The sequence below is a fragment of the Vombatus ursinus genome, unplaced genomic scaffold (genome assembly GCF_900497805.2).
Source record: "Vombatus ursinus unplaced genomic scaffold, bare-nosed wombat genome assembly UNPS02014814.1, whole genome shotgun sequence".
Lineage (NCBI taxonomy): Eukaryota > Metazoa > Chordata > Mammalia > Diprotodontia > Vombatidae > Vombatus > Vombatus ursinus.
Window position 1 is genome coordinate 10805998 of NW_020954592.1, and position 14886 is coordinate 10820883.

At 36.8% G+C, this 14886-nt stretch overlaps 1 protein-coding gene across 1 annotated transcript in view; it reads right to left on the minus strand.

Moving 5' to 3' along the window:
* Positions 1–14886, minus strand: part of CLTRN (collectrin, amino acid transport regulator) — a 70463-nt gene that overhangs the window by 40484 nt on the left and 15093 nt on the right. The window contains exon 3 of the mRNA XM_027835303.1: positions 9583–9668. Within this exon, the coding sequence (XP_027691104.1) occupies positions 9583–9668 (86 nt within the window). The remainder of the gene's footprint in view (positions 1–9582; positions 9669–14886) is intronic.

Here is a 14886-nt window from a genome sequence, read left to right on the forward strand (position 1 = left end):
ACCACCTACCCTGGAAAAAAAGCAAGCAAGCAACTAAAGAATGTGTATTGTCTGTGTTGCAGCTGGAACAAAAAACAATCCTAAGTGCCTATTTTAGACAGAGAGTTCAAAGAGACAAACAGCTGGAACTGTTCAATGGGAGGAGAAGAATAGGCTGGGTTTCTGAAACAAACTCTCATTTTTTCAACGCAAGTTAAAATACTTTTATATGGTAGTTAGTCATGGAATAGAACAATCTCTCTGAAGAATTTAAGTTGATCACTCAAAGGGAGAGGGAGAGCCACAGGGTAGAAATGAGAAGTCTGCTGCACACGGTAAATAAGATATTGTTATTAATGAGAAATAGTGTAAAAATTGTCATAAAAAAGGAGTGGGGTGTGGAAAATGGGCCATTCATTGGAGGGAGAGGGGGATAAACAGTGAATGGCCCAGCTTTACTGGTTTCCTTACAGTGCCCAGTAATATAAAGAATGGATCCCAGGATACTGGATGGACACTCGCTAGCAGATATATGGGAGGACATAAACAAGAGCTACATTGGACCAATATGATGGGTCGTAATCCGTATTCAATTAAATTCAATAAGAATTTATTGAACACTTGCAATATACCAAGCATTATGCTAGGTGTTTATAATCTTCTAGAGGGCAGCAAAGTGGTACAACTGATATAGCACTGGGCTGGGAATCAGAAAGAGTTCCTGAATTCAAATCCGACCTCAGACTTTCCTACCTGTATGATTCTGGGCAAGTCATTTTACCCATTTGCCTCAGTTATTAATCTGTAAAATGAGCTGGAGAAGGAAATGGGAAATCACTCCAGTATCTTTGACAAGAAAACCCCAAATGGGGTCATGAAGTAGTGGAACACAACTGAAAGACAACTGAACGACAAGGTGGGAAATGACCTATCCACCAATAAGTTTATATAAAATATGTGAAGTGTAAATACAAAGTAATTTGTGGGCAGAGGGGGAACACTAACAGCTGCAGAGCTCAGTAAAGTCCTTCTAGAGGAGATGGACTCTGAGCTGTGTTTTGAAGGAAGCTAAGGACTCTACAAGGCAGGGATAAGAAAGTAAAGTAGTCTGTGAATGGCAGATCAGTTGTTCAAAGACGCTGTGGTGAGAGATGGAAGATCATGTATGGAGAATAGTAAGTTGGCAAATCTGGCTGGGATTCAAAATGCAGGAGAGAAAATAAAACACAATAAGCCTGGAAAAGATAATGAGTTCTAATTTGGACATTTTGATTTTGAATTGACTCTAGTTTCAACCACAGGTAACTGAGGAAGAAGGACTGCAGCTCAGGAGAAAGATGAGTTTTAGATATAATAAATGTAAGAGCTGATATATTATAGCATTTTAAGACATACAAAGTGCTTTACTATGTTATTAAATTGTTACAACAACCCTGTGTGTTAAGGATTGCAGAAATATAGAGAGTTGTCTGCTAGAGATGATAATTGAACTCATGGGAACTAATGAGGTCAGTGAGAAAGAGTGTAGAGGAGAAAGGAAGAGGGCCCAAGGCAGAGTCCTGGAACACACACTGAGGAGTGCAAGATGTAAGTGAAGCATCAAAGGAGATTGAGAAGAAACATTCAGACAGGTGGAGGAGAACACAATGAGATCAAAGATCTAATAAAGCACGTGTAAGGGTTGCGTTCCACCCTCACCCCGGTTCATGTAATCGAAGAAGGCCCAGATTCCTCAAACTGAATCATAAATCAATCTATAGTGCTAGAGCAATAGGCATATACATATATACACATGCATATATGTGTGTGTGTATATACATACATATGCATATCAATCTATCTAGGCTAAGTAGCTCAGTGGATAGAGAGCCCAGCCTAGAGTCAGGAAAATTCATGTTCCTGAATACTAGTTTAGGCAAGTCACTTAATCCTGTTTGCTTCAGTTTCCTCATCTATACAATGAACTGGGGAAGGAAATGGCAAACCACTGCGGTATCTTTGCCAAGAAAACCCCAAATCAGGTCACAAAGAGTTGGACACAACTGAAATGACTGAACAACAAAAATACATATGTATACATACATAGGCAATGGACAACATGTACACAGATACAGATTTTGTGAGTATTCCTCATATACAGAATGTGAAGGAAATTAAGATAAATAAAGGAGAGAAAAACTAGCAACTGAGGGAACCAAGATAGGCTTTTTGAGGAAGTTGTAAACTGAGTCTTGGAAGAAATTTTATACACACACACTCACTCACACACTCACATACACATATACATATATGTGTGTGTGTGTGTGTGTGTGAGTGTGTGTGTGTATCACTACAACTAGGTATTCAAGAAATTTGTGAATAAGACCTTGATAAACTTCAGAGGATTACATAGAGCTTTTAGCCATTGAATGAAGTAGAAAATACCACATAGGAAACATCATTTGATTATCTGAAAGAATCAGACACAATTCTGGGCCTGTGTACTAAGTTAGCAGTCAGTCTATTAATCATAATTAAAACTTTAGCTTTTTAAAGTATTATTTATTATGTCTTCCTAGCTGTGCTGCTAACTGTGGGATGTTGGGTGAGTCATTAACCTTTCTAGTCTTATTTTTTCATTTTTAAAATGAGGAAGTAGAATTAGATGATCAGCAAGAGCTCATGATTCCATGGTATCTCTTTGGAACTACAGCCTTCATTAAAGTTATTACCAAGGAACAAATTTGAAATCAGGTTTAAATCCAGGTTGCCATGATAAAACTGGAATGAATGGGAATGGTCTAAAGCCCTGGGTCTGGCGGTTGATCTCACTAATATGCACATATATTATGTCGTGTGTATAGATATATATGTGGATTTTACAAAATATGTGTATGTTTGCAATATCTACATATATTTGCATTTTGCATGTTTTATATATATATACATATATGTGTTTGCGCATATATATGTGTATATATAGCTATAGATATATGTGTGTATACATACATACATGAATATACTAGGCCTTTTTTCCCATTTTTTCTTTCAATAAGCATTATTAAATGCTTATAGGGTGACAGGCATGTGCTCAGCACTGAGGTAACAAAACAAAAACTAAAATCTCTACCTTCTAGAAATTTATAATCTACTTGGGGAAGGGAAGGGATGGACAATATGTATGCAGATAAGTAACTACAAAATATGCAGAAAATTAAGATAAATAAAGAAGGAAAAGACTAGCAGCTGAGGGAATCAAGATAGGCCTGATGAGGAGACTGTACACTGAGCCTTGGAGGAAATTTCTATGAAGTAAGGAAAAAGTGGAATATCCTCTATAGGGATGAGCAGCTAGACTAAATTGACTGGAACTGAGAGTGCAAAGAGTAACAAACTCAGAACCATTGACTAGAGCCAGAATACAAAGGGATTTAAATGTCAAAGAAGTTTGTATTTTTTTTATCGTTGAGACAATGGACAATCATCAGGTCTCCTTTTTGAAAAGCTGAATAGCTATGCTTTTTTCCAAGTCTTCTGTATATGAAAGGCTGTTGAAGCAGAAAGACATTAAAGCATGGGATTTAGCATATGAATGGAAGACAAAAACCATTAGTACTTCCTATAGTGTTTTCTATATTATGCAAATGTCTCAGAGTCCCAGACACCTAGTGGGTCCTTAAAGATTTAGTCATGTTAATTATGATGATATATTATCTGTTAAATTTCCTGTTTTTCAAAGAATAATTTAATTTGGTATAATTATGCTATAAAATAGCAGTATCTTCACATCAGGACAATGAGATTTCTTTTTATCTCCACAACTAACTAATGAAATTTATTCTTTAAATCTAGGAAGCTTTACAATCTTTGCACTATGACATTACAAAAATTGTTCAGTGAAATAGGACCATTTCTTTAAGTGTGGCAAGCAAACCTAATTAAATAGGCTGCTTTAAGCACCATATTATATTATCATCACAGACTGCCTGTCAAAAGGTTTCCATTAGGGTCGTGAAATGCTACTCAGAATTATTCCCTGTCAGTACTACTGAAAGCACTAGTTGATTAAAAAATGAAAAAGCAGTAAGGTTATAGTTAATTAGATTGAGATTTATTGGGTGAATGAGTAGTCAATGAAAAACTGAAGAGATTTTTTTTAGTTAAATTCTTAAGAAATCACAGTACTAGAGAAAGATTTAAAATATGAATATTAGTAAGGTTGATCAGAAAAGCTACTATATTTTTGAATAGGCCACACTCAGACCGGTCTGATGGTTCATGTGGAGGACTGGAATGAAGTGAAATGAGACACTTGAGGACCATCTAACAGTTAACAAAAACAATTTTACTTAACCATAGCATGGAAAGGATAGTCGGCAGGGATATGGCATTGACTCAGCTGGGTGCAGCTTTCTTGCATCTGTGTTGGCCATGCTGTTCTACTGGTCAGAAGATGGTAGGAGCTGCTCCTAGCTCCTCATGCACTGAGTAGCTTTGTACTTAGGCCATAGGAAACTATGTCAATGATTTCAGCATTAGCCTCTGGACCGATTAAATATCAAAGAAGAAATACTCATCTACTCTGTCTAGGGAAAAGCTAGCCCAAAAAACATGGCTGGGTCTTAGAAAAAGCTGACTTAGCCTATATGGCAGAGATCCTAGAAGATATTGCTCCTATGACAGTTCCCTAGTCTCAAATAATCCTGTACCTCAGAAAGTTGGGGTAAACACATTTGATTTGACTTCAAGATTAGAGGTTGCTATAAAATCCTTGTTTCTGTGTGCAAATGTAATATTTAAGAGTAAAACTGTGCAAAGACAGAATCTCAATGTGGTCTTAAGTATAATTAGAATAGTTTGATAAATTCTTTGTTCAGGATAATCATGCAGGCTGATAGTCAAAGAATAATTATTTTGTTTGTTTTGTTTCAGCAAACAACAAAGGGGAAAATACAAGAGGAAAATGACTCTTTTTCCTTACACACATACACACACACTCAGTAACATAACTTTATGGTATAAGAAGGTTGCTGACATAGTGATGATAATATGGGCTATCTTCTTCAAATAAGGCACATGGGGAAAAATAATCAATTATTTGAAAAATTCAGTTAATTGATTAATTTTAAACACAATTAGTTTTTAAGAGTAAGCTGCAAGTGGCTGAGAGGGTGGAGTACGGGTTGGGATCTAGATGAATTCTCTTAACATTCCCCATTCAAAATAATGCTTCAAATCAAATTTTGGAGAGGTAGAGCCAACTAAAAGTAAGAGGAAGACATTTTTCCAGCCTAAGATAACTTAGGAGGCTCTCAGGAAAGGTCAATAACACTGTGGTAGGAGCAAGCTGGGAGTGCAGCAGGAACACAAAGAGTGGGTTTTGGGGTAATTGTGATAGCAGCAGCACCTGTAGATGCAGCTTCAAGAGCTCTCAGGCCAGAGACAGAGCATTGGACAACTGATCAGAAAGAGATCACAGGGAACCCTTTGTTGCTACTAGATACAGCTAGCGCTGATTGGCAACTCTATTGCCCATAAACAGTTCTGGGTCACAGTTCCAGGGTGGTGAGGAGCACTAATACTTGCAGCTTCAGAGAAATAGAAGCCCTTCCTGGGTAAAAACAAGAGCTCACACCAGGAAAGCAGGGACCACAAGTTCTCCCTGGATCACACCACCAAAAACTTGCAGACCTCTAGAACCATCTCTGAAAACAACAGCATGAAAAAGCCTGAAGCCTTTCACAGAACTCCCAGGTAAGCTGAGTTCAACTTTAACACGAAGTTAAAAGTCAAGAAATAGACAGGAAAAGTGAACAAGCAAACAACAACAAAAACAAAATAACTGAACCATAAAATGCTACTACAGGAATAGGGAAGACCAAGACATAAACTAATAAGAAGCAACAATGTAAAAAGAGCTACAAACAAAACCTCAAAGAAAAGTGCTAATTGGATACTAGGCCATAGGAATTCCTAGAAAACTTAAAGAAAGACATAAGAATGGTAGAGGAAAAATTGGGAAAAGAAAAGAGAATGATGCAAGAAAATTATAATAATAGAATTAACAGCTTGCTTAAAGAAGCATAAAAAAATTGAAGAACTCCTTTAGAAGCAGAATAGCCCAAATGGAAAAGCTCACTGAAGAAAAAACTCCTTAAAAAAGCAAAATTGGACAAATGGAAAAAGAAGTACAAAAGCTCACTGAAGAAAAATAATATTTAAAAATTAGCATTGGGCAATGAAAGCTAATAACTCCACGAGACTTCAAGAAACAATAAAAGAAAGTCAAAAGAATGAAAAAAATGGAAGAAAATGTTAAATATCTCATTGGGAAAGCAACTGACCTGGAAAATAGATTGAAGAGAGTTAATTTAAGAATTATTGGGCTACCTGAAAGCCATGATCAAAAAACCCCTAGAAATCATATTTCAAGAAATTACAGAGGAAAACTGCCCCAATATCTTAGACATAGAGCATAAAATAGAAATTGAAAGAATCTACTGATCACCTCCTAAAAGAGATTGCAAAATGAAAATTCTCAGAAATATTATAGCCAAATTCTAGTGCTCCTAAGTCAAGGGGAATATATTGCAAGCAGCCAGAAAGAAACAATTCAAATATCAGGGAGCCACAGTCAGGATCACACAAGATTTAGCAGCTTCCATGTTAAAGGAGTGGAGGGTTTGGAATATAATATTCCAGAGGGCAAAAAAAGCTAAGATTACAACCAAGAGTAATCTACCCAGCAAAACTGAGTATAATTCTTCAGATGAAAAAAAAAGGATAGTTAATGAAACAGAGAACTTCCAAGCATTCCTGATGAAAAGACCAGAGTTGAATAGAAAATAGAAAAATAGAAAATATTCAAACAGAACTCAAGAAGCATAAGAAAGGTATGAAACATGAAACTGATAATCATAAGGGACTAAATGGAGTTAAAATGTTTACATTCCTATATGGGAAGATGATACATGTAACTCCCATTATTAGCATAGTTAGAAGGAGTCTGCATAGACAGAGGGCATGGGTGTGAGTCATTTATGTTGGAATGATCTCAAAGAAAATAATATAGGGGTGAGAAAGAGTGATACACTGGAAGAAGAGGAAAAGGAAAGGTAGAATGAGTCAAATTTTCTCACATAAAAGAGGCATACAAAGAAGAACTTTTATAGTAAGATGAAAAATGGTGATGGGGTTTGGGGTGGCAGGCAATGCTTTAACCTCATTCTCACTGGAATTGGTTCAAAGAGGGAAGAATATATATATATATACACATACATATATACATATATATACATGTATGTAGGTATGTATGTATACACACACATACATACTCAGTTGGGTATAGAAATCTATCTTACCCAATAGGGAGACAGGAGGAGTAATGGGATAAGAGATATGGGGGGTGGGGCTGTGATAAAGGGGAAGGCAAATTGTGGGAAGGCAGTGGTCAGAAGCAAGATAGACTTTTGAGGAGGGACAGGATAGAGAGAGAGAGAGAGAGAAAGACAGAGAGAGAGACACAGAGAGAGAGAGAGACTAAGAGAAAGAGGGACAGAGAGAGAGAGACAGAGAGAGAGAGAAGAAAAAAAGAGGAAAATGGGATGGAGGGAAATGCACAGTTAGTGATCATAACTGTGACTATGAATGGAGTGAGCTAACCCACAGAACAGAAGTAGACAACAGAATGAATTGGAAACCAGAATCCAACAATATGTTGTGTACAAGAGACACCCTTGGGACAGAAAGACACACATACAGAGTTGAAATGAAGGGCTGGAGCAGAGTTTATTATGCTTCATTTGAAGTGAAGAGGGCAGGTGTGGCAATCAGGATCTCAGACAAAGCACAAGCAAAATTAGACCTAATTGAAACAGATAATTGGGAATCTACGTTTTGTTAAAAGGTACCATAGACAACGAAATAATATCAAAACATTTTACAGCAAGTTTCTCTGATAAAGACTTCATTTATCAAATACATAAGGGACTAATTAAAATTTATAAAAATAAGAGCCATTCCCCTTGATAAATGGTCAACCACGTGAATAGGCAGGTTTCAGAAGAAGAAATCAAAGTTATTTATAATTACATGAAAAGATGCTCTAAACTACTATTGATTAGAGAAAAGCAAGCCACTGGACCCAGATGGCTCCAGAGGAGAAAGAGAGGCTGATGACTTTGCATAGCTCTCCCTCACTTAAGTCCAATTCATTTGCAAGTCATGGCATCATCTTCCTGATGTCATGGTCCTCTTCAAGAACAAAAGACAAACAACAACAAACAGAAATGACAAATGCTGGAGAGGATGAGGGAAAATAAATACATTAATGAACTGATGGTGGAACTGATCCAACCATTCTGGAGAACAATTTGCCACTGTACCCAAAGGGCTATAAAACTGTGTATATCCTTTGGTCTAGCAATACCATTACCAGATCTGTACCCTAAACAGATCAAAGGAAAAGGAAAAGGATGTATCTGTACAAAAATATTTATAGCAGCTCTTTTTGTGTGGCAAAGAATTGGAAATTGAGGGGATACTTATCAGCTGGGGAACGACTGAACAAATTGTAACACATTATTGTGATGGAGTATTATTGTGCTATGAAAAATGACAAGAGGAGTGGTTTCAGAAAAAAAAAAAACAGCATGGCAAGGCCTGTATGAACTAAAGTAAAATGATGTGAGAAGAAATGGAAAATCATTGTGCACAGTAACAGAAATGTTATAATGATGATCAACTGTGAAAGCCTTGGCTACTCTGATCAATATAGTGATCCAAAACAATTTTAAAGGACTCATGATGAAAAAAAGCTATCCAAGCTATCCATCTCTAGAAGGAGAACTGATGAACTCTGAGTACAAAATGAAGCATAATTTTCTTGCTTTATTTCTTTATTTTTGTGATGTGCCTAATATGGAAATGCATTTTACATGATTTCACACATATAATTTATATCATATTGTTTGCCTCCTCAAAGGGTATGGGAGGTATGGGAGAGAGGGAGAGAATCTGGAACCCAAATTAAAATAAAAAGAATGTTTAAAAAAATAATAAATAAATTTTAAAAATATTAAGTTCACATATCCATTTATTGAGTGTGGTGTACAGTGTTTCTCTATGCCTAATTTCTGCCAGACTGCTTTCCTGTTTTCCCAGTAGTTTTTTTTTAATCAAATAAGGAGATTTTCCCTAGGTAACTTACATTTTCTACTTTATCAAACATTGGGTAATTGGGTTCTATTGTTTCTCAACCTCTCTTGTCTAGTCTGCTCCATTGATCTATCCCTCTGCTTTTGTTTTTGTTTTTTTGTTTGTTTGTTTTTCACAAATACAGATAGTTTTGATGTCTGTGGCTTTATATTATAGCGTGAGGTATGGAGATGCTAATCCTTCATCCTAACTTATTTTCGTCATTTCCATTGGCATTCCAGATCTTTTTGTTTTTCCAAATAAATTTTATTATTATTTTATCAAACTCCATAAAGTATCCTTTGGTAATTTGATTGATATAGCATTAAAAATGTAAATTTTTTTTAAAAAGAGTGAGTTGTGAAATATGGCACTACCTCTAATAAAAACCACAAATAAACATTTTGAAAATTTCAACTATTTGCTTACTCTATTGTTTCTTTGTTGGAAAATGTTCTTAAAGAAAAAGCCACCATTGCCTTGAATAAGTATTCTTCATTTCTATTCCAGGCATACTGTAAAATAAATAAAACAGAAAAAAGTGTCAATTTAAGAAAAAGAAAAATGGGAGAACAGAATGAAAAAGAGTCCAATTATTTTTGAGGCAAATCATGCTTTTAAATGCAAAATGTTCCTGAAGATCAGAAAGTTATTGTTAAAGACTTGTCTTGACTCTGTATTTGCCTTTTAATCTGACTCCATATTTGCTTTTGCTTTCATCTGTTTGGGATTCAGCAGAAGTGGTCGAATGAATGACTGAAAGTGGGGAAACCCTTAACTATAGTTCTTTTTAAAAATAGTATCAGATAAGTGAAATGGTGAAATGCAAAGAAGGAAAACATTGATATTGTTTCTATTGAATATCAACATAGAATAAAACATTCATGTCTGAGAATTCAGTAAGGAGAACCTTTCTACCTCTCCAGACCCTTCCCAGCTGCAATGACGGCCCTTCCCACATACAACATCATCTGATGATTCCCTCATACAATCATAGAAGTTATCATAGAATTTCAAAGAACCTCAGAGGTCATCGAGTCTAATACCATTCAAATTATAAATCCTATGTAGAACATCTGAAGACCCCTAGTAACAGGAAACTTATTCCTGCCAACTCTACTATTCCAACACATTTGTCATTCCCCAGTCCTGAGAGAGTCCAATCCAGTTTGGGACAATTTTAATTATTAGGAAGACATGTTGAATCAAAATCTGTTCCTCTATAACTTGCACCTATTAATCCTAGCTTTGTCCTCTGGAGCAACGCAGCACAAATATAACCCTTCTTCTACATGGTAATTCTGCATGTATTTGAAGACTGATACCATGTCCCTCCCATGGCTCCTTTACTCCAGGTCTCCTTTCCTCTCTAGTCAAGGTCCACAGTCTTCATGCACTTCCTCTCTAACCCATTAAACCCCTCTCCAGGAAGTCATTATAACATGTGAAGGTTTCATCTATCAATCTATGGCACCATAGCTTATCTTTTCTATCTTCCCCAGACCCCTTCCAGGCCCTAGCACTGGCTCCTACAGGAATTTTTGACAGATGAAAAGGGTATAGACCTTCAATAGTGCTGAACACTAATTTTTGGGCTTGGCAGACTCATGTTTATCTCTTTAAGGCCTTCCCATAGCTCTTGTTCTGCCACACAAGTACCTATGCTTTTAATACTGGTTAGTGTATGAAAGAAAGAAAAAGTATAGACTGCAATATGCAAAAATTTGAATAGGTTAGAGATTCTAATCTCTGGCTAAATACTGGGACTACTAGCTATGGGCAACAGAGTGTGATTTCTTTTCTTTTTTTTTTCTTTATTAAACTTTATTTTTAAGGTCCTCAGTTTCGCAAAGGAAAGAATCTGGAAATTGACTTGGACCCATCTGTCGATGGGGTAAAACCAGGGAGAGAAGGGAACAATTTAATATTATAATTATTATATATAATAATATATGATATATCATGTTTATTATATTACATAATAATTGATGTATTTATTATTATATTATTTATCATAATAATTATTATGATAAATAATAATTTATACAGCACCTACTATGTGCCAGGCACTGTGCTAAGAACTTTTTTACAAATGTTATTTCATTTAATCTAACTTGAACTAATCTCTTTCTTTGCATTCAGGTTGGACTGATTTAGATATTAGTTCCTAAGCTGAGAATCTTCGTATCCTCTCTCTTCTATCTCTACCCTATACAATACACTATAAGAGAAAAAGGAGAGGGATGAAAGAGAGGAGTAGTAGTAGTAGTAGTAGTAGTAGGGACCAGAATAGAGGTTATATCCAAAGCTAACTTCATGGGAGGAGGTAAGCATGGTCTGGAAGGAATCAAGCATGGTGTGGAAGGAATCTACCTTTTTTACTTTCAGTGGGGAGTGAGCCAAACTCTGCTCCACAACAATACCTGTTGGTTATATAAGGAAGACCAATATTCTTTCAACCTTTCTTCATGTTCCCATTCTATTTATCCTCTTAGCTTCACTTTTCTCCTCACCTAGCCTGAACCCCATGCTCAATTACTATAAGAGTTCTCTCTTTAAATCCCTAGGATCCCTCTCTTGCTTGATTTTCTGCTTTTCTCAACTTGCCAAGCCTTCAATAAAATCTAACTAGGAACCAGACCACTATGCCACTGCCTACAGTATCTTTCATTCTTAGGCCATCTAGACCCAACTGGAAAGTAGGAATTCACTCCGCTAAACCACCAAACCTAGACTTTTTTTGCCCGATCTAACCAGGAATAAGATCACTACATCCCTTCCTGCAATCTTTTCACCTGCATTTCCCACCCTCATCTCTCTCCTTCTTTATATATTGTCTTCTTTTGTTAAAATATAAACTCCTTAAGGACACAGCTATCTTGTTTGCTTTTTAATATGTATCTTGAGAGCTTATTATAGTGACTGACAAATACTAATGCTTAATAAATTGTATCTATCTAATTATCTATCTGTAATTAACTCTCTACTTTTTCCATTTTCGTTCCTGGATTGCTGAAGAAAGTCACATTGCTGATTTTACTACAAATCTATACTGTCTAACTTTAGAAAAGCCCTTTCTGCTGCTTGACAATCATTTTTCTCATCTCTTGTTAAGTCATTACATTCTTCAAAGTGGCAATTCCACACTTTTCGACTTTCTTCAAGTTCCCACTTTCATTCCACCCCTGTCAGTCTTAGCAGATGACCTACTTGCCTGAAAAGATTAAAGCCACCAATTTTCCTCCTCTCCACTTCAAAATCTCTTGTCCTTTCTCCTTGTCACAGAGGAAGAAGCATCCCTCTTCTTACCAAGGTTCGTCATTCCACTTGTACCCTTGATTCCATTCCCTTCCTCAGGAGGGCCTTGTTATCCATTGTCATCCATTATCCCCAATTCCTCAATTTTAGCATCTTCAGTGATTATTGAGATTAGATATTATTATTAATATTACATATTTAAATCCCATTATTAGTATTAATATTAAATATTAAAATCCCCATTTACACATACACACACACACACACACACACACACGTGCCACTCAACTTTGCCACTCTACTACCCTTTCAAGTTATCATGCAAGTGTTGTTGTTGTTCAGTCATTTCAGTCAAGTCAACTGTTCATGACCCCATTTGGGGTTTTCTTGACAAAAAAAAATACTGGAATGGTTTGCATTTCCTTTTCCAGCTCATTTTACATATGAGGAAACTGAGGCAAATAGGGTTAAGTGACATGCCCAAGGTCACACAGCTGGTAAGTGTCTGAGGCCACATTTGAATTCAGGTCTTCCTGATTCTAGACCTAGCACTCTATCCACTGGGCCTCCTAGCCACCCCTATCATGCAAGTGGACAGTTGATTTTAGATGGAATAACCTATAGATATATCACTTATTAAGAACTTAGAATTTGCCAGGCACTGTAGTAAGACCTAGAGATAGAAACATGTACATACACACACACACACACACACACACACACACACACACACACACAAATAAGATAGGCTTGCCCGTAAGGAGCTTGTATCCTAACAAGGGAAGACAATACATAAAGAGGTGCTAGGCTGGGGGGAGAGGGTGCATGGTAAGAAAGCTGTGAGAAGTGATATAATTGTCCGATTCCTGGCTCCATGTTACATTTCTTTATAGATCAGTCCACAATCACTGCTTCAGCTTTCCCTGACTCCTTAACCTTCTTCTATGTGACTCCAGCTCCTATGACTCTACACAAATAGTGCCATGGCTAGGAATTTTTGCACCAACACGTGTGCCTTCAAGAAATGCAAATGCACTCTAGGCCACCATGAGGTTTCTATGCTGCTGAATGACTAGATGCTGCTAGGAGATAGTAAAGGGGGCCTGGTAACTAGGCTGCAACCACCAGAGTTAGAAAGTTGGTCTTAAGATACTGCTGCCAACCTAAGGCAAATCCCTGGTCAGCCTGTTCTACTTAGGCTCTGTTTTCTTGAAGGTAGAGAGAATTTCTACCTTGATGGTATCAGAATTGACACATAGTAGGTGCTTGAGAAATGTTTATTGACTGACTTTCCCCCAGGCTCAAAGTTTTTGAGTCATCTTCAACTGTTGCTTCCAACACTGTCATCAACTCCTATAGCTTTTGCCTCTCAAATACCTTTGCAATCTATGCCCTCAGTTTCTTTCCCACTGCTACTAACTTTATTCTACAAGTCCATAAATACTTGTCTGGACTATTACAATACCATCCTTACTGGTCTCCCTACCTCTAGCTCTTGTTTTCCTTCCAGTCCAATTTATCTTTCTCATTGATCCCAGATAATCTTCCTAAAGGACTATTTTGATAATTTCTGTGCTCAAAAACCTTCAGTGGATCCTCACTGCTTACAGAATAAAAGCAGGAAAAGTTAAAGAAATTATATAGATGAACCAAGACCAAAAACCAAACCTCATTTTGAAAAATGAGTAGGATGCGAAAATCACAGAACCTGAAGGAAGAAACCTCAGAGACCATCTATTCCAATCCATACCTGAATAAGAAGCCCCGCTATAAAGTATCTCATGGTGGAGAGAGGGGAGCAGAGTCATCCAGCCTTCAATTGAGCACCTCTAGTGAACAGAAATCCATTACCTCTTGAGAAAGCCCTTACTGCTTTCAGATAATTCCAATTGTTAGGAAATTCTCCTTGCATTCAGCTAAAATGTGCATCTTTGCAACATCTACCCATTGCTGCCCTATAGTAAAACAAGCCTATATTCCTTCTTCCACAAAGACCTTCAAATACTTAAGAACAGTCACATCCCCTCCGCCAGAGTCCCACCTCAGTCTTCTGTTCTCCAGGTGCTTTTCTTGTTCCTTCTCTAACCCCATCATTTATTTTAAATTATATCAGAGCTCTCTTTTTGTTTGTTTGCTCACTTTTTTATGTTCTGATTTTTTTTAAATCTCTAAGAATGTTTTAAGTATTTAGAGTGGTATTTAAGTATTTAGTATTATAAGAAATACTTTTAAGTATTTCTATTTTTATCTTTGAAGGTGATAGTGAGGGATCAAGCTTCCTAGGGATCTCTCCCTGCACTATCTTCCCAGGAGTCCTACAAGGTACTTTTCTCACAATGACCCTGTGAAGCAAGAAGTATTATCCCCATTACACTCTAAGAGATTAAGTGACTTTCCTACAATTATAAAGCAAATAAGTGGTGGAGCTGTACACACACACACACACACACACACACACACACACACACACACACA